A 22774-nucleotide genomic window follows, 5' to 3' on the forward strand; every position below is an offset into this window, starting at 1 on the left:
GTCAGATGCTGCATGGGTGCAGCCAGAGATGTATGTCTGCAGGAGGCAGATGTCATTGGTGATTGAGCAGCAAGGCGCTGATCAGGAGTAAGCTAGGAGTGAGCTTAACTCTAGGAAACTCTGTTTGTTCTGAGGAGCAGACCTAAGGCATAGGCTAAAGGCCTGAAACAGCCGGATGGCAAGAATGAAAGCCATGAGGCTAAAGTGTTGAGTATGCAAGATACAGTAATGGTGGAACCCCCTGTGAGAGCTACTGATGTATTTGTGAACTTTTTTGTGCTTTTAAATAAAAATGGGCTACTAGGCTTAAAAATTCAGTTCTGGACTGGCGTACTCACTAAAAAACGCACCTACCGCTGGAGTCTGATCACCCCAATCTTACAATACACACACATACACACTATAGTACCACTACAAGTGCAAAGTGCACTTGGAAGTGCAGTTGCTGTAAATCTGAGGGGTAGATCTGAAATGAGCTCTGCTGATTTTATTATCCAATCATGTGCAAGCAGGGGCGGACTGACCACTGGGACTCTCCCGGGGGCCCCATGCCACTAGGGGGCCCCATCAGGGTTGCCAGACTCAATAAAACCAGGGACAGTATGTAAAAATCTGTGTGTTTTTTACATCTGTCCCTGATATGTCCAAAACCGACATGCTTTTGATGTAAAAATCCTGAGATTTTAGCTGCCCTGCCCATGCAATGCCTCCTGGCGTGGTGGCCATCTGTAAGCCCATGAGTTGTCAGTCCACCCCTGTGTGCAAGCTAAAATGCTGTTTTTTCTTTTCCTTGCATGTCCCCCTCAGATCTACAGTGAGTGCACTTCCAAGTGCACTTTCAGTGCAATTTCAAATGCACTTTGCACTTGTAGTTTGCACTTGTGGAATTTGCCTTTCGGAAATAACCCCCAATGCCTGACAGCTAATACTGTTTCATACTGTATTTCTTTGATAATTTGTAGTATTTCATTGATAATGTGTAACAAGGTTACACAATTCATACTAGTAAAATGTTGCAGAAACATTTATCCTTTTTCTTGAGATGTAAAAATGTGCTCATCTAATATCAGCCTTTATGAGAAGCAAACTACATTTACACAATAAAGGAAACATTAGCACATTACCTAAAGTAATCAACTGATAAATGGCTTTCATTTATTACATCGTCATAATCAGCAATGTATAAATAAAAGTCATCTGTCAACTGCCGACAAAATTGTGGGTTGTCGGAAGACACAACACTGTTTAAGTGATTTCAGCAGCAGCACATGGTGAAAAGCATGTCTTTTTCAAAATGCTCAATGCACAGTCACTTAAAAGTGAAGCTATTACACAGCCAATTTGCAATTCAATGGAGGCATTTTGAGAATGCAATTACAATCGTAATTAAATGCAAAAACACAGAATAATATTGGATATTGTAGTTGAATTTTATAAAGTGTTTACCCGTTAGCTTGGCATCTGGTGGAAGATCTAGTTTAAGTGAGGGATGAAGGTGACCTGGGCTAGACACTTGCTCATCCGCAGCTTTTGTTTCAGTTGCCATGACGACAGTGCCAGCATGATGCAAAGTGAATAATTCAGGATCTAGAAGTCTATAGCGGCACAAACATGGAAAAACACATGTATGGAACCAAAACAAATGTTAATTCCAGGCAATTAATTCATTCACAACAACTTAAAAAAAACAGACACTTTTCCACTTAACCAACAAGTTAAAACTAGAGAGCAGGTACTATTGAAGTGGGCTACAAAAAAACAGCTTTTGCAAAGTAAGATTCTTAAAATAACCCAATACTTATCCTTAATGATTAATACAAGCTCTGGAGGCATTTCCAGAATCTGAAAGCTTTAGCCTGGAAGCAGATTGCTCTGTCTCAGTCTAGCTGCTGTTCTTATACAGCATCGTGTTGGCATTGTTCTAAAATCATGTTTATCAGTGTTATCCTGGGCATGGATTTTGATTTACTGCTTGCTAAAACAGCCTTTTCCTTGCATGTCCATGCATTGTGTTTCCCTTATGAGAGGAGCAACAGGCAAATGCAGTCTAAAGTCTCAGATGGACTGACTTTCATTGCTAGAATGTGGAATCACTTTGTTTTATCACCTTCAAAAGCAACATGGTGAAACAATATAGTGATTTTACATATAAAATGTCATTACGAAATAGAAGTATACAGGCTTTCATATGCCAGCATGTTTTTTTAGGCTATGCCAAGGCAGATAAAGTCTAGTCAGACATAAAGCTTCTCATACATTGGCCAAAGTAAATGGGTTTAGGAGAAAAATTGGCTCCAGTGGAAAACCGATATCTGACTGGACATGAACCAAGTGAGATGGAAAATCCAGCTGTACAAAGGCTGCATCTGGCAGTTTATGAGGACATGGTATATCTGCTTCTATTGTCTCTTGTCCAATCCAGAGGCCTTGGTTTCGATGCCAAATGGACAGATCTTTCAGGATTGGAAATAAACCTTATGGCAAAGTATGTTAAAATCCAGCTGCTGTGCCCTGTGTTTCTCTTGTTTGTTTGAATAGTCATTAGCAGCTAAAAGATATTTCATTTAACACATATTATATAAATATAATTTTACATTGCTTCCATAATTATGTACTTTTCATTCAATAGCATACATGTGTCTCTGCTATATTAATCTCTCATTAGCTGGATGTTTTGCTAATAACCCCTATGTGGGCAAGAATCCTAAACAGAAGGGGCCAGATTCAGGTACAAAAGTGGCGGCGTAACGTATCGCATTTACGTTACACCGCCGCAAGTTTTACGGGCAAGTGCTTGATTCACAAAGCACTTGCCTGTAAAGTTGCGGCGGCGTAGCGTAAATCCCTCCGGCACAAGCCCGCCTAATTCAAATGGGTCGTGGATCATTTAAATTAGGCGCGTTCCCGCGCCGAACGTACTGCTCATGCTCCGTTTTGACATTTCCCGCCGTGCTTTGCACAAAATTACATCGCACCGACATGATTTTTTGAACGTCGACGTGAGTTACGTCCTTTCCTATTCACGGACGACTTGCGCAAAAAAAAAATTAAAATTTGACGCGGGAACGACGGCCATACTTTAACATGGCACGTCTATCTATACGCCTTAGAATAGCAGCTTTAACTATACGCCGGGAAAAGCCGACTAGCGACGACGTAAGAGAATGCGACGGCCGTGCGTAATTTCGTGAATCGCCGGAAAAAGCTAATTAGCATGCCCAACGCGGAAAACGACGCAAACTCCACCCAGCAGGCGCCAAAGTATTACACCTACGATCCAAAGGTGTACGAAGCCGTACGCCTGTCGGTTCGAAGCCAAAAGCCGTTGTATCTTGGTTTGAGGATTCAAACTAAAGATACGACGTGGCACATTTGAAAGTACGCCGGAGTATCAGTAGATACTCCGGCGTACTTCTTCTGAGAATCTGGCCCAAGGTATTTTACTAAAACAAAACTAATCTAAAATTAAGATCAAGACTATTAGGGCCCTTTCACACCAGCAGACCGTATGTCCGTTTTTTCATCCATCAGTTAATGGAAGAAAAAGGGACATACATGTATCCCTATGGGATAGCGGATGTCAGCGGATCTCATCGGTGTCCGCTATGCTCTGATTCTGATCAGATCGGGTGAACACGGACAGACAGTCTGTGTTCATCCGATTCCCCCATAGAGGAGAGCGGAGATCTGACAGGGTGGTCCCTCCACATCTGACGGAGCGATCCCTGCTGAGCAAGCGGATAAGAAAGGTACGGATCCTCACGGGATCCGTACATCTGAAAGGAGCCTTTTCCCCTTTCTTCTCTCGCTAACCTATTCTGCAAAAAAAAACATGCCTCTTATGCCTAGTATACACAATAAAAATATAGGATGAATGATCGTCCATTTTTGCATGCTAGCCTAATATCAAAAACCAATAGAATACTAAAATTATGAAAAATCTAATATGACAGAATACAACTTCGGAAGTGATGTAATGTGTTGCATTGTATTGTAATGTATTCTTTCATTTATGAGCATGAATGGTCTTGGTCACACAATTTTTTTTTAGTTTTTACTACAAATTAGTACACATTAGTACAAATGCTATACTAATTACACAAAAATCATTTGTTCCGTTATTGTACGAGAAACATTTTCGCGCTTGTCCCTTCAGATAATTTCACATGAGCTGTCATGATCGACTCTTGAAAGCGGTGTCCTAATAATAAGATTATCGAACGATTGCTCCAAACGCGGTATTTTTTCATCCAATGTTCTCATTGTGTGTACTAGGCATTACACTTATCTAACAAAGGCTCTTGGCTCGCTCCAGTTCCAGTCCCCAAGTTTCATCTGAGTCAGTAGTGGGACCGGCAGTATTATTGCATTCACTTGAGCAGTAAATCTCTAGAATTGTCTGAGCATAGATTCTAGACATGTGCATTCGTCCGAATGCATTTTCTTCCGAATTTCAGGTATTTTCGTTATCGTTTTAACAAACGATAATAAACGTGCAGCATCCAAAAACCGAAAGATCCGACTTAAAACAAATGCTTTATTTTAATTTTTATTGCGACAACAGTTCGATAAAGATAGGAGATTCGACATGACGCTGACAATAGTGATCTGTGTCTATCGAACCTGTAGTCGAATGTGCCTAACCTTAACTCTATTAGTCCAAGATTATTCTACATAGAGAGAAAATATTCGACATAGAGAGAAAAGATTCGATATTATAGAGACAATAGAAAAAACGGTCGAAAGTGCCTTACCTAACTCTATTAGTCCAACATTATTCGACATAGAGAGAAAAGATTCGACATGAAGATTCGACGAAGCAGTCGCCGCGAGTGGACATTTATGGTCAAATGCTCCGCCCATAGGCTATAGAAGAATTCTTATGTTGGTTGACTAGTAATAATAATTAATAAATATAATTATTACTAGTGTCATACAACATTAGAATTCTACTATAGCTTGTAGGCGGAACACTCGACCGGAAATGTACGATTGCAGCCTCGTACAGTTTAGCTGCTCCATCGAATCTTCTTAAAACATTCGACAGACACCATAAGCCTTCAATGACAGATTCGACCTTAATTATTTTGGATTTTCGGATTAATGCATTTTTTACCGAAACAAAATAAATTAAAACAAATTTCGGGAGTAACTAAATAAATACATTTTTCAGATGAAAAGGAAATTCCCAAACAAAATATTTCAGTGTGCACATGTCTAATAGATTCCACATTATGCTACAATAGAATGCCAGGACAAGACCCAGGGGGAGCACTTTACAAGGAAGAATAAAAAAGATGATTTTTGCAGATTAAGTTTAGATGGAGGAGGATAATTTAGGGTTACAGGTCCACATTAAAATTAAAGCATTTTATTAAATTAAATCCCATCTGTAAAACATACATCTATCTCCATGATCAATATGGCACCTAATAAAAAAAATTTTTTTTTGCAGAACTTAGAAAGTACATAGGTTTTTTAATATAATTTCCAGTCTCTGGTGTTTCATTTATAAATACTTTCTGTGAGCTCATGTTCAATTGTAAAGTGGTACAGAGAACCCCTTATAAGTATAGTTTAGGGGCAAACCCTTTGATCAAGGAAAAAGTGTTTTAACAAAAAAAGCCAGTAGCTTAGAAATCCATTCCTGATGTCATTTTGGATAATTTGAATTTTTTTTTTCATTGAAATAAGACTTTGATAGCTTAAACACAACTCACAAATAAATTACCTGAAAACCAGTCTATATAAGCAAATGTTGACAAAGTCTAGTGAACTTAAATTGCTTTCTTTCACTGAAGCATGATGCCTTATATCGGGGTGATCAACTTTTTGAAGTATGAGGTACACTTAAGTGTTGCAGGTCACAATGAAATTAAATAGTTCAGAATTTTGAATTTTTTATTTTGAATAGCATAATCAACATTTTCCTCCTGCAGCCACTAATTGTCAGCAGGAGGGAGAGGAGGAGAAGCTGGATTTCACCAGTTGCAGGAGCAAAATGCAGAAGATCCGTTCTTGTAGATGTTGCCCCCGCCACCCCTCCTGTCCAACTGTAAAACAGAATGTGGCAGGGAGACAACACAGGCTCCCTGGAGCATGGGGTAGGGTCGCCATTATGATCCCTGACACTACACAAGTGACTGGGGTGTGCGGTAAAGGCTGCTTTCACACTAACATGCTGTGGTTTACCCACTTTCCTTCAGGTTAGCTGTGATTTGTCATAGACATCTATAATATTCTGCAGGTGTGGTGCACTTTCAGTAAGTGCACCAAAATTCCTGCGTTCAGTTTGAGGTTCAGGGCCACATCACAGGGCTCCAAGGGCCATGGGTTGAGCATCCCTGCCTAATAGTTAAGGACATTTTTAGATATATTTTATTTTTTGTTTTAACCCTAGCAATCAAAGAGTTATCTCTCCTAGCAACCTGCCCAAAAATATCTTTACTACTTGCAAAGCCACAAAGAAGAGGCATCAAGAGGCTGACAATAGTGGTTGGTGGGTTGCCTGCTGTTGAGAAGTCCTACACAGACCTGTAACCTTTTAAGCAAAGCTGTAGTGTTTATATCCTTTAAGAAGAAGACAGGCCAAATGCCGCGTACACACGATCATTTTTCGGCATGTAGAAAAAACAAAGTTTTTCAAACTTCATTATTAAAACGATGTTGCCCACCTGTTTTGTAAAAATGCTCTAGCAAAAGCACGGTGACGTACAACACGTACGACGGCACTATAAAGGGGAAGTTCCATGCGGATGACGCCATCCTTGGGGCTGCTTTAGCGGATTCCGTGTTAGTAAAAGACGATTCGCGCTTTTCTGTCTGTTACAGCGTGATGAATGTGCTTACTTCATTATGAACGGTAGTTTTACTAGAACGAGCACTCCCATCTCATAACTTGCTTCTGAGCATGCGTGGGTTTTTAACGTCGTTTTAGCCCACACACAATCATTTTTTACGACCCGAAAAACAACATCGTTTAAAACGTCGTTAAAAATGCAGCATGTTAGAAAAAAAAAATTCGTTTTAGTTTCTGAAAACTGCAGCAGTCGCAGAATGAAATGGAAAGGTAATTGTATATACTTTATAATATATATCATTCTATAAGTTATTTTCATAAGTTATTGATAATTGGGTGTGGAAAATCTACTGTCATTCAATGTTCTATGGCACAGGTGTCAAACACAAGGCTTGTGGGCCAAATCCGGCCCTCCAGACCATTTCATGCAGCTTCAGGAGAGCTCCAGCCCTCCTCTGGTCCTACTCCAGACCCTTACTTTCTGCTTTCAAGCATTGCATCCAGCTTCTTCCCAGCAGCAGCATAAGGTAAGGGGGTGCACTGTGATGTAAGGGAGAGTAGGGGACTCAACTTCTGAGCTGAAATCTAAGCACATAACTAGCTGTGAAAGTGAATCCATACACACATGATTATTGACAGAGAAGGACTAAAACAAACTTTCCTGCATGGTAATTGGCATTTGCATGTGTACTTTAAGGTATACTACATCTATTATGTGATAAAGATTTATCAATTTAAGATATGTTGCCTTTATTTTTAGTATCAGCCTTTGTGAATAATCAACATATTCCTCTTTTAGAGCTTTCTCATTTACATTATGACAAATACCTTGGGGAGAATGCTCTTGTCAAGTGAAACTTTCTCTGGCTCTTTTTGATTTCTCATAAAAAGTAGATCAATAGCTAGAGCTCTCGTAACAAATGTAATAGCAACTAGAAAAATTTCAATCTGACCAAAGTAATTGGTTTAAAAAGCGGGTTGTGAAGATTCATACAGAGATCCCAGGAGAGATGGGGAAAACAAGAAGGCCATTTTCTAATAAATGTCCTAATAATAGTGGTTAAACCTGTGTGCAAATCTGCTTTCTGGGGCCTGCATTATTGGATGTGTCAGACAAAATAGTGTATTTTTTAACTGCATGTGGCATTGGGAGAAAATCACAGAAGTTATGTTCTACAGCCTCAAAGCCAAAATAAAAGCTTTAAAAAATATATTTCCCAGCACTGTATAGCTGGAATTTAACATTTGTGATCTAGCGTGTAAAAACTTTAACTTGCATGTAAAGCAATCAGTGATGCATTTGCGAACAATTGTTCCTAAATTGATACGGAAACCAATTGATTAAAATGTTATTAAAGTGTATTCAAACCCATAAACAAAAATGTAATATATTTGAGCATACCAGTCTTTATAAGTGGTAGCTGCATTCCTTTTATTTTTCTGTTATTTTTCTTTTATTTACACCTGATGATCCTGCCAGTAACACAATTCCTATTTTAGCATGACAATGCTCCCTCATTGTATTATATCTATTGTTGTGGACATTTTATTATATAAGATTTATGTGGACATTTAATTCCAGGCTGTGCGTTTTATAGATTGTCATCTGTCTCCCTGTGTCTGATGTTTAATCAAGGAGCGGTCTAGCAGAGCGCACTTGTTTTGAATTGAGACCAGCGGTAAAGACGGTCAGTGTGAAAACCTTCTCATGGGATTTGAGATGTGTTCTCTGTGTGTGTGGGCGTTTGTTGGTTTGTCGATATCAAGCGCAATGCCCTGGACTGCTTGCTTTCCAATGACTATAAACATTAGAGAAGCAAAGTCCGCATAACGAGAGAAACCTATTACCGTATTTATCGGCGTATACCGCGCACTTTTTTGCCCTGAAAATCAGGGCAAAATCGTGGGTGTGCGATATACGCCGATACCCGCTTTCCCGCGCCGAGTTTGAATACTGCGCGGGCATATACTGAGCGCAGTACACTCGTGTATAGTCGGGCAGGCTCGGCTCCTCTCGCGCTCACGTCCTGGACGTACAGGACGTGAGTGCGAGAGTAGCTGAGCCTGCCCGACTATACACGAGTGTACTGCGCTCGGTATATGCCGGCGCAGTATTCAAACTCACCGTGGGAAAGTGGGGAGGGCGCCGCAGAAGGACGCCAGACCGACGAAGAGGACACCCGAAGCCGCAGACGGACGCCGGACCCGACGAGGCCGCCGATGGATGCCACGCAAGACACTAAAACTGTAAGTACCAAAATCTTTTTTCCACAGGAATGCGGGTCCACTTTAGGGGTGCGCGCTATACGCCGGAGCGCGCAATACCCCCATAAATACGGTATATCTCTCTTGCGGACTTCATTATCCCCTTATGGATACATATCTGTTTTATAGAGGACATTGATATCTGCCTTGTCAGTGTACTTGTACCGTATATTGACAACAGCAGTAGCAATGTCCCCACTGATTGTCTCAAAACTGTAATGCCGCGTACACACGACCGTTTTTCGGGTTGTAAAAAATTAAATTTTTAATGGTCTAGAAAAAACAACGTTTTTTTCAACCCGATCGTTAAAACGGCCTTGCCTACACACGATTGTGAAAAAAAAATGCTCTAGCAAAGCGTGGTGACATACAACACGTACGACTGCACTATAAAGGGGAAGTTCCATTAGGATGGCGCCACCCTTGGGGCTGCTTTTGCTGATTTCCTGTTAGTAAAAGACGATTTGCGCTTTTCAGTCTGTTACAGCGTGATGAAGGTGCTTACCCCATTACGAATGCAAGTTTTACCAGAACGAGCGCTCCCGTCTCATAACTTGCTTCTGAGCATGCGCGTTTTTTTCACGTCGTTAAAGCCCACACACGACCATTTTTTACTACGTTAAAAACAACGTTAAAAACGTTGTGAAAAATTAGAGCATGTTCTAAATTTTGAATGCCCATTTTTTACATAGTGAAAAATGCTTTGGAGCCCACACACGATCGTTTTTAATGACATAAACGGCATAAGAACAAATAGAATGATCTTACTATATACTGTTTACTTTGAACAGTATTGAGTGAGCTCCATGCTGATTAAGATGGGGCATGTGCACTTCCTCCCCCTTCCCTTCTGTGAGTGCCCTCCCCTTTACTATTTGTCATTTCCTGTGATGTCATTTTGTATTAAGGGAAGCGATTGGCTGTTGGGGCCATCACTTCCTGTTTTGTCATTCTTTTGTTTCCAATGAATAAAAGAACCAGAGTGTCTGTGCTCAGCTCAGTCGCTTGAGATTCCAGCTTGAAGCAGCATCATTTCTGATTCTACCTGGTGCCATTGAAGTTACTTCATATCCCTTGTACCAAAGCGCTTGATACAAACATGCTTTTAGGCACCCAGGAATTTTTTTGTGCTTTGTGTGCATTTAGATGCTGGAAATGCACATTTTGGCGTGGTGTGGATTTGCGTACAAAGCCCAAGGGAATTTTTCCACGACACTATGGAGGACCAGCATCATCACCATAGGACAAGAAGTGTGCTAGGACTTCAGAACATTCCGTTCCAATTCTTCCATAGCACATAGTTCCATAGTTCACAGAAGAGAACTGGGAAGTTTGAAAACATTGTTTGACATTTCAGCTCATTACACACAGAGTTACAAGGAAACTGTATTTCTGGCAGGAACAATAGATTTTTTGTACTTGCAGAAAATTTTCTTGGCCTTAAAAAAAGAAAACTACTGCAGCCACCACATATAAGGACTGGAAAGCTGCATTATTTTACATTTTTCCTGGGTTTACATATACATTAAGGGCTTGTTCAAACTATGTTTACTGACTTGCATTTTTCCACAATAAATAAATGCAATTGTTTTCTATGTGTCCCATTCAAACCAAAATGCTAGTGTGATGTGTGTTGTAGTGCAGAAAAATTCACTATGGCCCAGATTCTCAAAGGGCTTACGACGGCGCAACGCCATTTGCGCCGTTGTAAGTCCTAATCTGGGCCATCGTATCTATGCGACTGATTCTTCGAATCAGTTACGCATAGATATCCATTAGATCTGACAGGCGTAAGGCTCTTACGCTGTCAGATCTTAAATGCATTTTTTTTTCCCGCCGCTAGGTGTCGTCTTGTCGTTTTCTCCGTCGTCTATGCAAATTAGCTATTTACGTGAGATTCGCGAACGTACGCGCGGTCGACGCAGTGAATTTACGACGTTTCCGTAAGCGGAAACTTACCCCTGCTATATGAGGGGTACGTTTACGAAGGTCCGTCGTATGCCATGTTAAGTATGGCCTCGGGACAGCGTCGTCTTTTTACGTCGGTTACGTCGTTTTACTAAGTCGTTCGCGAATACGTCTTTACGTCAATGACGCTCACGTCCGCGTTATTGACGTTTTCCGTCGTGAGCTGGAGCATGCGCACTGGGATATTTTTCCGCCCGGCGCATGCGCAGTTCGATCGGCGCGCTTAATTTGAATACAAGCCGCCCCCTTTGAATTACGTGGCCATACGCCGGGCTATTTACACTACGCCGCCGCAAATTACGGAGCAAGTGCTTGGAGAATACGGCACTTGCTGCAGTAAGTTGCGGTGGCATGGTGTAAATGGCTTACACTACGCCGCCGCCGATTCTATGAGAATCTGGCCCTATGTCTGCATTTTTCCACACTGTACTGGATAGCACCATATGGCAACGTACATTGCTATGCAGTGACATGAATGTAGTGTCACTATGCAAAAGTGTTAAAAAAAAGCCAAGAAAAAATAATAATTGTGTGATGAACTGAAACACACATTGCATATCTCCCTGCTGCGGCCAACAGGATGCTAGTCCGCATGGTAAAGGCTGCATTTTACCGTGTAGGTTAGTTTTGTGAACATGGCCCTAATAAAACAGACAAAAGGCTCAATTCACAGAGATAACATATCCGAAAGGAGGATACATATTTTAACTGACAATTATTTTCTTTTAGATATCTTTATCCTTGTGTTAATGATTTGTGAATTAAGCCAATAGTATAGAATTGGTTAAATACTAGAAAATTTGGTGAAAGAGCTTATGTTTGGAGGTACCATTTACAGTTGAGAAATGATTGTCATTCTTCCACTTATATACAAATAATGCCAGCGCTCAGAAATGTAAGATTCAGGGATAAAACTGAACTACCAGTAAAATAAAACGACAGATAAATTAGTCCATGGATTACTATGAATAGGAATGCCCATGAGAGAAGCAGTCTTTTGCAATTGATGTGTTTTTACATCTAGGAGGTGATGTGTATAGGCACTAAGGGCAAGCTTTCAATGGAGAGCGAAGCCAGCTCTGGTGGAAAAAGACAAGAAAAAACAAAAATAAAGCGCCTCTGAGTGCAAATATTTAATAAAAGCAGCAACATGTATTTCCACACTTACATAAAAGCTATGGATAACAAGCGGTTTCCTCCTTACACTTGACAAAGGAGCGTGCATGCCCATTGTGAGCTTGGCGCATGCTCTGAAAGGTGTTGTGTTCTCTCCCCCTCACCCTTCTGACGTCACACCCCAGTCAGTGTCCCGACAGCACGGAGCTTTGTCAGCCAGCCCCGAACCATAAGATCTACGGCCGGGACTCCTTCCGTCTGACACCGCAACGTTTCAGCCTGGTCATCCCTTAGCTCCAGATGACATCTGTTTACAGGATCCACAGCGTGACAGACTCAGCAGGCTCATCCATACTTCAGGGCGCTTGTTATCCATTTTATGTAAGTGTGGAAATACACGTTGCTGCTTTTATTAAATATTTGCACTCAGAGGCGCTTTCCTTTTGTTTTTCTTATTCTTCCACTTATGAGTGAGTGAGTGAATAACATGTATAGCGCTACAAATGCGAACTGAATCGCCTCAAGGTGCTTGGTATCCATTATCATCCTTATCCTTCAGAAGAGGTGGGTCTTGAGTTTTTTTCTGAAGGCCCGATGATTTTCTTCCATTCGGATGTTAGTTGGTAGCGCTTTCCATAGCCGGGGTCCTTGGACTGCGAATCTTCATTCTCCTTTAGCTCCTTATGGCATTTGCCAGTGAAATGTATAGATCTGTGTGAGATCTGTATGAGCTCCTGCTTAGTAGGCTTAACATAGTGAACCCTTGAGCCTCATATGGCTTGCAGGAATGCCAATACGTTATTGTTATGGTGTTAACAAGCATGCCAGTTTGGTCATGCGGGCTGCTCTGTATTACATACAAGAACTGTTTTTGTTACTTAGTCCAGCCTTGTGTGTAGGTCATAACCCTAACCACTACAATGGCTATGTATTACATTTGTATGCATTTATAACCCTGTGTGGCACCCCTGATTGTGAATTTTGACACATGAAGGTATCTTGAAATCATAAACAACCACACTTAACTAGTTTGAGACCCTGGGTGTGCTAAACATCATCATAGAACAGATGACACATGTAGCAGCCCTTCTTTCCCTCTGCCGAGTTCCCCCACTTCCACTTGCTGCAAATATTCGGCTCTGAAAATGAATGAAAATTAAGTCGGGAATTGCTATATACATACAGCAGTTCTGGCAGCTGCTGTCAAAAAAGAATTGTTTATCAACACTGTTCAGATGCAAAACAGAAGGATACAAAGTATCATTGTTACTTTTGTATCTACTCTTGTTTCATTCACCTGCAGATCAAAAGGGAAAAGCTTTGTTAGTTAAAGCGTTCCTCCGAATATTTGAAGTTTGCCCCCAACCCCCGTTGCCATTTATCATTGGAATGTTTTTTTCAGCTCTTATTACCTGTTTTGGCCATGACACAGATAAACTTCCGCTGTACCTCGCCACAGTGAGGTGCGTCATATCCGGCCAGATGATGTTCTATTGAACGAAACGTGTCGGGTGGACAAATGATGCCACTGTTATTGCTGATTTTATCAGCGCTTTTATATCACCTCAAATGTGAGCGTTACTCTTTTTAAATAAATAGCTGTGAGAAATCTTGCAGAATTACGCTATGTGCGCTCCTGTCTTCCTCTTTTTCCATATCCATACCATCCATTTGTTAAAGGCGTTTTAACCTTTAAAACATCATTGGAAGTTCCACTGCTGAGTTCCTGGAATCAGTGTCTGTTGAGACATGCCTCTTTTGGTCTATTGACCTCACAAGCTTGATTGACTTAGTGAGTGCATGCTTATCTAGGTTCAATCCTTTCGGTAAGCCTTATGACATACAGTGGTGGATCTTCTATCAACTTTCCCTAATAGTCACAAATAGACTGTGTTTATTCACTTACTATTTGGAATGTTGTCACTCATTTTTGAATATTATCATTTGTATTTACAATAACCTTTCATTAATGAACTATTGTATTTACATTTCTTCACTTGAACGTTATTTCACATTTCACTACGGTGCATACATGTGGTGTTTTTGTAAAATTTTTTGGTTCAATTTGATTTATTTATGCCATCAGTCATCTGATATCACACTAATTTTTAGCGATGCACTTTTATTTATACGTCATATCCGGCCGCCTGTTGGCTCCTGGGATATATGTGTCATCAATCCCAGGTGTCAATGGGCAGCCTTCGCAATAGAAGTCCACCATGCTGTGTAAACAAGATCGGGAATCCCGAAAAAAGCTACGAATGAGCTTCAGATGCTCACACTGAAGATGGGAGCTTGCTTACTTAGGAGGCAACAGTGAATCATTTACGCAACTACAATGCCTTGAAAAAGTATTCATACCCCTATGAGAAACCAGAGGCTTAAAACTTTGGGTGGACTGGTCCTTTAGGTAAGGTTATGATGTAGGCAAGACATGTCTCTAACTACAGTACATGCCAACAGAACTATCATGTGATATTACCTTAACATGCTCCCCTCAAAGGTACCAAAACAGAGTAAATGCTTAAGTGAAATCGATAGTATTACTTTTTAAAATGGTGACACTTTACCTTTATGATTAAAATTAAGTGTCAGTGGCTATTGCCCTAATTCAGGTGTGAGTCAATCATACATCTGTGACACCTACTGGAAACTAATGGGCATTTTTTGTAGCAAAAATGTAGAGAATGATCAGACAAATCTCAAAATTAATGACTGATACCTGTTTGGCATGGTGCTACATGTAATCAAGCGATGTACTTTGGAAAATACATTTTACAAGTGGGTATAATAATGTTCCAATATTCTATGTACAAAAACTACCAATAATGCTTTTAACATTTGAAGGGCTCAAAGTATTGGAGAGTGCTATTTCCTCATTTGCATACTGAGCTAAAGGCTCCGTTTGTCACTTTGCCAGGGTCTTCTTAATTTCATACACATGATTAAAAGATTTACATATAAATGAACATTAACAGTTTGATCTCTACCCCACGAGTATTAATTAAAATTAAATCTTATTAAATAACAAGAAAAATGTAAACTTAAGTTAGGATTTTATTTTAGACTCTAAAGCCCTGTACACACGATCAGATATCTGATGGAATCTAATCCGATGGATTTTTTCGCTGGATATCCGATGAAGCTGACTTTCATCAGTCTTGCCTACACACCATCGGTCAAAAATCCGACCGTGTCCAAACGCGGTAACGTAAAACATTACGACGTGCTGAGAAAAATGAAGTAAAATGCTTTCGAGCATGCGTCGACTTGATTCTGAGCATGTGTGGATTTTTGACCGATGGACTTCCACACAGACGATCGTTTATTTCTATCGGTTTTCTATCCATAGGAAACATTTAAAACATGTTCTATTTATTTTCACCAATGGAAAACAAACCGATGGGGCCCACACACGAACAGTTTGTCCGATGAAAACGGTCCATCGGTCTGTTTTCATCAGACAAACCTATCGTGTGTACAGGGCTTAAAAGATGGTGCAGTTGTAGTTACGAACCACTTACCTTACAATAACTGTATAAGCATAGTTTAACATGCTCCTGTATATTTAGGTCGGGCACGTTCAAAATACACACACACACACATTTTATATATCTATATATATTAGTGCTGTCAGTTAAACGCGTTATTAACGGCGTTAACACAAACCCATGTTAACGCCGTCAAATTTTTTTATCGCGCGATTAACGAGGCGGCGTTCGGGGGTTATACCGGGATGATGCCTGCAGCCGCAGGCATCATCCCGGTACCATTGTTTAGAGCGGGCGATCGGCTATCCAAACATAACAACCGATGCGGCTAAAAGCCGCTCGGTTGTTATGCCGGAGGAGCGGGAGGGGACACCCCCTCCCTCCCGCCGCCTTTCGCCGCTCTGACCGGGCCTCCCGTCCCACCGGGAGACCCGATCCTCCATCCGCCGCGTTCTGTGTTCAGGCGGAGACTGACACTAAGCCGTAAATGGCTTTGATTCAGTCTCCGCATTGAAACCACGGAAGCGGCGTCATGACGTCACTTCCGGGTTTCTCGGCTGCCAATGGCGCCGGATTTAAAAAAGTACACAGTATTCAGAATCGCCGTTTTCGGCGATCTGAATACTTTGAAGTGCAAAGGAGGGCTCGGAGGTCTTTTAGACCCCGATCCCTCCATAAAGAGTACCTGTCACCACCTATTGCTGTCACAAGGGATGTTTACATTCCTTGTGACAGCAATAAAAGTGATCAAAATGTAAAAAAAAAAAAAAACACAATTTAATATTATAAAAAAAAAAAAAAAAAAATAAGAAAACAAAAAAAAAATGTTTTAAAGGGTGAACCTCCTTAATCGCGCGATTAATCGTGAGTTAACTATGACATTAATGCGATTAATCGCGATTAGAAATTTTAATAGCTTGACAGCACTAATATATATATATATATATATATATATATATATATATATATATATAAATATATACACACATAAATACACACACACACAGTATCTCACAAAAATGACCACATCCCTCCCATTTTTGTAAATATTGTGTACGAGTGTACGGCTTGTATAAAAGTGTAAATTTTCTGTTCCCTCAATATAACTTAACACACAGCCATTAATGTCAAAACTGCTGGCAACAAAAGTGAGTACACCCCTAAGTGAAAAGTTGGGCCTAAAGTGTTAATATTTTGTGTGGCCATCATTATTTTCCAGCACTGCCTTAACCCTCTTGGGCATGGAGTTTACCAGAGCTTCACAGGTTGCCACTGGAGTCCTCTTCCACTCCTCCATGACTACATCACGGAGCTGGTGGATGTTAGAGACCTTGCGCTCCACCACCTTCCGTTTGAGGATGCCCTACAGATGCTCAATATGGTTTAGATCTGGAGACATGCTTGGCCAGTCCATCACCTTTATCCTCAGCTTCTTTAGCAAGGTGGTCGTCTTGGAGGTGTGTGTTCAGTTGTTATCATGTTGTAATACTGCAATGTGGCCCAGTCTCTGAAGGGAGGGGATCATGCTCTGCTTCAGTATGTCACAGTACATGTTGCCATTCCCTCAATGAACTGTAGCTCCCCAGTGCTGGCAGCACTCATACAACCCCAGACCATGACACTCCCACCACCATGCTTAACTGTAGGCAAGACACACTTGTTTTTGTACTCCTCACATGGTGGTCACCACACACGCTCGACACCATCTGTACTAAATAAGTTTATATTGGTCTCATCAGACCACAGGACATGGTTCCAGTAATCCATGTCCTTAGTCTGCTTGTCTTTAGCAGACTGCGGGCTTTCTTGTGCATCATCTTAAGAAGAGGCATCCTTCTGGGACGACAAGCCATGCAAACCAATGTGATGCAGTGTACGGCGTATTGTCTGAGCACTGACAGGCTGACCCCCACCCCTTCAAGCTCTGCAGCAATGCTGGCAGCACTCATATGTCTATTTTCTAAAGACAACCTCTGGATATGACGCTAAGCATGTACACTCGCCTGTTCTGAGTGAAACCTGTCCGGTTAAACTGCTGTATGGTCTTGGCCACCGTGCTGCAGGTCAGTTTCAGGGTCTTGGCAATCTTCTTATAGCCTATGCCATCTTTATATAGAGCAACACTTCTTTTTTTCAGATCTTCAGAGAGTTATTTGCCATGAGATGCCATGAAATTTAACACACATGCTCCCATTCACACCTGAGACCTTGTAACACTAACTAGTCATATGACAACAGGGAGGAAAAATGGCTAATTGGGCCCAATTTGGACATTTTCACTTAGGGGTGTAGTACTCACTTTTGTTGCCAGCAGTTTAAACATTAATGGCTGTGTGTTGAGTGACAGCAAATTTACACTGTTAAGTCTCAAACACACGATTGGATTTTCTGACAACGAATGTGGGATAGCAGGGTTTTGTCGGATAATCTGACCGTTTGTATGCTCCATCGGAATTTCTGACAACAAATGTTTTATAGCATGCTTTCAAATTTTCCGACAACAAATGTCAGATTATAATTATTATTATTATTATTAAAATCCTAATAGAAAAAAAAAGGTTTGGTTAGAATAACTCTTAAAAACTACATGCGAGAAACCTGCATAAGCAAAATCATGAATGGTTCTTTTTAATACCAATGACACAACATCAGCAGTAACAGTTAAAGCAATAGCTATTGCACCCTTAACTCTGACATATATATTTTTGCTTACTCCTCTTTGTACAGACAGAAGTAAAAGCATGGTTTAGTTTTCATATAGGAGACCTTGTTCTGCTTACATTTCTTTATACTGTTTGAGGCATCTATTTAAATGTGTGATTTTAATAAGAAATGCCATGTGGCCTTCACATCTTACTTACAGTAATAGTCCAAAGGCATCTAGCTGCACCCCCTGCTTAATAACAACAGCCATGTATTGGCTATCAGATGCAGGGGGCGCAGCTATGAGTATTGTTACTGCCCTTAGCTGTAGCTTGTCAATATGCCACACCTAGTACTGCTTACTGCTTTCTAGTTCGACAGCACTGCCACTGTAGTAAGCTGCAGTATCTGGAAGGGTGAGCACGTGAGACTCCAAAAAGATGAATTGAAAGGTAACATAGGCTTGTTTTCACCACTTACCATAAAACAGAAGTCCTTTGAGGGGTACAGCTTTTTTTTTTTATTTTTTATAAATTATTTAGGAAAAGTTTCAGTACACAGATGTAACACACATAGGGGCAGATTCTCGTAGATCGCCGCATCTCTGCGGCGGCGGAACGTATCTCATTTACGTTAGCCCGCCGCAAGTTTTACGGGCAAGTGCTTGATTCACAAAGCACTTGCCTGTAAAGTTGCGGCGGCGTAGCGTAAATCCCCCGGCGCAAGCCCGCCTAATTCAAATGATCCGGGTAGGGGGCGTGAATCATTTAAATTAGGCGCGTTCCCGCGCCGAACGTACTGCGCATGCGCCATCCCTAAAATTTCCCTACGTGCATTGCGCTAAATGACGTCGCAAGGACGTCATTGGTTTCGACGTGAACGTAAATGGCGTCCAGCCCCATTCACGGACGACTTACGCAAACAACGTAAATTTTTAAATGTCGATGCAGGAACGACGGCCATACTTAACATTGGTTGCCCCTCATATAGCAGGGGCAACTTTACGTGTCGCAAATCTAACGTAAACGTCGTATCTTCATTGCGTCAACCGCGCGTACGTTCGGGAATTTGCGAATGTTGCTAATTTGCATACTCGATCGGGAAAACGACGGAGGCGACACCTAGCGGCGAAAAAAAAATTGCATTTAAGATACGACAGCGTAAGAGCCTTACGCCTGTCGGATATAATGGTTATCTATGCGTAACTGATTCTAAGAATCAATCGCATAGATACGACGGCCCAGATTAGGACTTACGACGGCGCACATTGCGTTGCGCCGTCGTAAGCCCTTTCAGAATCTGGGCCATAGTATCACTAAGTACCAATTATATGAGTGAGTAACTTGTATAGCGCTACAAATGCGAACTAAATCGCCTCCATGCGCTTTTTCCGTTCAGCATCGTACTGATTCTTCAGAAGAGGTGGGTCTTAAGTTTTTTCCTGAAGGCTCTTGGTTTTCTTCCAATGCGGATGTTTGTGGGTAGAGCGTTCCATAGTCGTGGTCCTTGGACTGCAAATCTTCGTTCTCCCTTCGATTTGTAGCCGGACTTGGGGATGTGGAGGAGGTTTTGGTTAGTTGCTCAGAGAATGCGATTGGGTGAGTAGTGTTTTATTTTCTCGCATAAATATCAACAGGCATTCAGCGTTGCCGTCTTAGAACAAGTAAGCCACAAGCCACAAGGCACATAGAAAACTGAACGTCAGACCTCTAGATCATATAGCCCCTCCCACTTCACACCTGTTTAGTTGTAGTAAGCACTCCAAAGAGATAATAACATGAGGTGAAGGAGCTTATCCCTCCATAGAGTCCATTGAGAGACACAGCTTTAATAATAGGCAGCCTATAGATGTCCAAAAGCAGTCTAAACTGAGGGGCAAACCACCACAACAAGAAACAACTTAACAAAGGAACACAAATGGCTTTAAATAGCCAAACATATTGACCTTGAAAAAGTATGTGCAGTAAACCAGGTTGAAGCCTATAAATAGAACCTGGGCTTCAACAGACTGTCAAGCCAGCAACCAAGAGGCAGGGTGAGATAAGAGATCTGAGTGATCTGGTAGAGGCTACAGAGCATTGCTAAAACTGATAAAAGACGACAAGCCAGAGCTCTCGGTCTAGAGCCTTCAAAATAGACAAGATCAAATTTTCAGCAGAAGAAATGCATAAAATTATCACCTGGTGTTACCAGGTCATCTGCTGTAACACTCATCAAGTCACACGTCCTGAAAACAGACTGGTCCAATTACTTGGTAAACCTTAAACAAGGTGGTAGTAACTGTAAGCGCAAGTATGTAAGTGCACACACTAGCTGAAATGTTTTGCTAAATAAGCAATAAGTCCATAAATAGTACAAGGGTTAATTGTGGCAGATCAATGGCGGCTGCTGTCCTCAGAGAGCTGGCTCTGTCTATTGGCCAATATGCAGCTCCGAGCGCGTAGCCTGCCTATCCAACACTTCTGACTCTGTGGAGTCCTCCCCCGTGACCCGTGACCTCAACCCCAGCTTCCTTCTGATGGCCACAGGATCTGCTCCAGGCTGAGCAACAACAACTGCAGCTTCCCATCTCTGCGTAGAAAAAAGGATCTGGATCTGAGGCTTCCCTATGGACCACTGATACACAGATGAGCCTTTGTATTTCCTGTTTCCTGTGTGATTTTATCTGTGCCATTAAAAGCCGTCTGTAATACTACTGTCAGGGACGTACTGGGCACTTCAGAAGGCGTGCGCCCATGCGCAAATCGTAGACTTTGCGCACGCATGAATAAGTATGGGGGTTTTTTGTGAACACTCTTGAAACTGAGAAAAGGTCAAAGGGAAGGGATAATTGCAAATAGTGGTCGTCTTCTACAGTAAAACCAAACAAATCACTGCAGACCAAATAAATTCTTTCCAAAGTCCTAAATTGAAGGAATGCCTCCTTTGGGTTTAAACAATAGCCCATTAGGACAATCCCTGAATGACTGAAAAAAGGTCTGTCTGATGTTTCTAAGGCATAGGACGACACAAAGCAGAGTAAGATCAGAGCACAAAAGTGAAACTATTTGGTAACCTTTTGATACTTATATAAAAATGGAAGGTCTCAACCTGTGTCACAGATCCTCAGCCTTGTGTAGCAGAGGCAAGTATGTTCACCTACTTACTGTAGCATCGTTAAATATGTTGTCCAATAAAGAGACAAAAGATGGTCTTTAAAGAAATTTAGGCATACCAAAGCCTTTCTACACTTTTCCTCTGCTAAACAGCCTTTAAACCAGAGCCTTACACAGATCTGAACAGCCAAAAGGGTTTGCCATGGCATGACCAACCTAGCGCCTAGCACCATGTCACACAAAAAGATCAATGCAACAATCATATGGTCAATGCTATCAATAAGGTGAATGTCAGCTGCCACCAGGTCCCTACTTAGGAATTTTGACCAGGTGAACATGGGATGGTCAAGGCATTAATAAGGTGAGAAACAGGGGGCGTGGCTTGCAAGCGATCATGATGGCCGCTTGAGCGCAGAGCTCCGTCGGAGAACCGGGGATATAGCGGCAAGACATTCGTTTTGAATTTCAAAAAAGGTCGGTAATTGTCGGTCATTGCCCGCGGAACATACCCGATGTTTCCGCGGAAGAAGAAAGAGAAGGGACAAAACAAAAAGCTCGCAGACTTCATGGAGATGCCGGGTGCAGCGGGATCACGGCTGAATGATGGCACAGATACCGCAGCTATGTGTCAGGCGCCTGCATCATACTCTGATCTGCCTGATGATGAGGGAGCTCCGTGGCAAGATGTACAACATTCGTCCATTGTTAGAGGCTCCCCCTTACATAGCCCTTCGTCTCATAGCCCTGCCAAATCAAGGAGGAGGATCGATGACGCAGCTCCTGCTCTGATCCCAGGTATGTCACCTATGCTGCATACCTTAGCTAACCCCTGTGACGCATCTCTAATTACAAACTATCCCACTGTGGGACAACCAGTATTAGACACAACTATGAAAGATATGCTCATTTCACTGCAAGCATCACTCATGTCTAGTTTCTCAATGATGATGAATACATTCTCTACTGAATTGCGGGGTCTGAATGACAGGGTCATCACTGTTGAAAACAAAATGGATGACCAATCTGACACTGTTACTGATCTTATGGACGCTTATAGAGACTTGTCAGATGATAACGTTCAAATTAAAGCCAAGCTCGCAGACCTTGAGGACCGCTCAAGGAGAAATAATATTAAACTGAGAGGGGTCCCTGAAACCGTTCCCCGTGATGGTTTAACTAAATATGCGGATGATTTAATTGCCAATTTGTTGCCGGAAGTTTCCCAAATGGAAAGAATGATCGATAGGATCCACCGAATTCCCAAACCTAAGAACATGGACGCAGCTATTCCTAGGGATGTCCTTATGAAGATTCATTTTTATCCCACAAAAGAAAAACTATTGGCGAAAGCTAGGATCCTTTCAGTACTTCCTGGTCCATATAAAGACATTCATCTT

At 41.6% G+C, this 22774-nt stretch overlaps 1 protein-coding gene across 1 annotated transcript in view; it reads right to left on the reverse strand.

The window, feature by feature from the left end:
* The window catches only part of CFAP54 (cilia and flagella associated protein 54), a 533435-nt gene that overhangs the window by 222870 nt on the left and 287791 nt on the right, over positions 1 to 22774 (reverse strand). The window contains exon 35 of the mRNA XM_040344233.1: positions 1447 to 1595. Coding sequence (XP_040200167.1) covers positions 1447 to 1595 — 149 coding nt within the window. The remainder of the gene's footprint in view (positions 1 to 1446; positions 1596 to 22774) is intronic.

The sequence above is a fragment of the Rana temporaria genome, chromosome 3 (assembly GCF_905171775.1).
Source record: "Rana temporaria chromosome 3, aRanTem1.1, whole genome shotgun sequence".
Classification (NCBI taxonomy): Eukaryota; Metazoa; Chordata; class Amphibia; order Anura; family Ranidae; genus Rana; species Rana temporaria.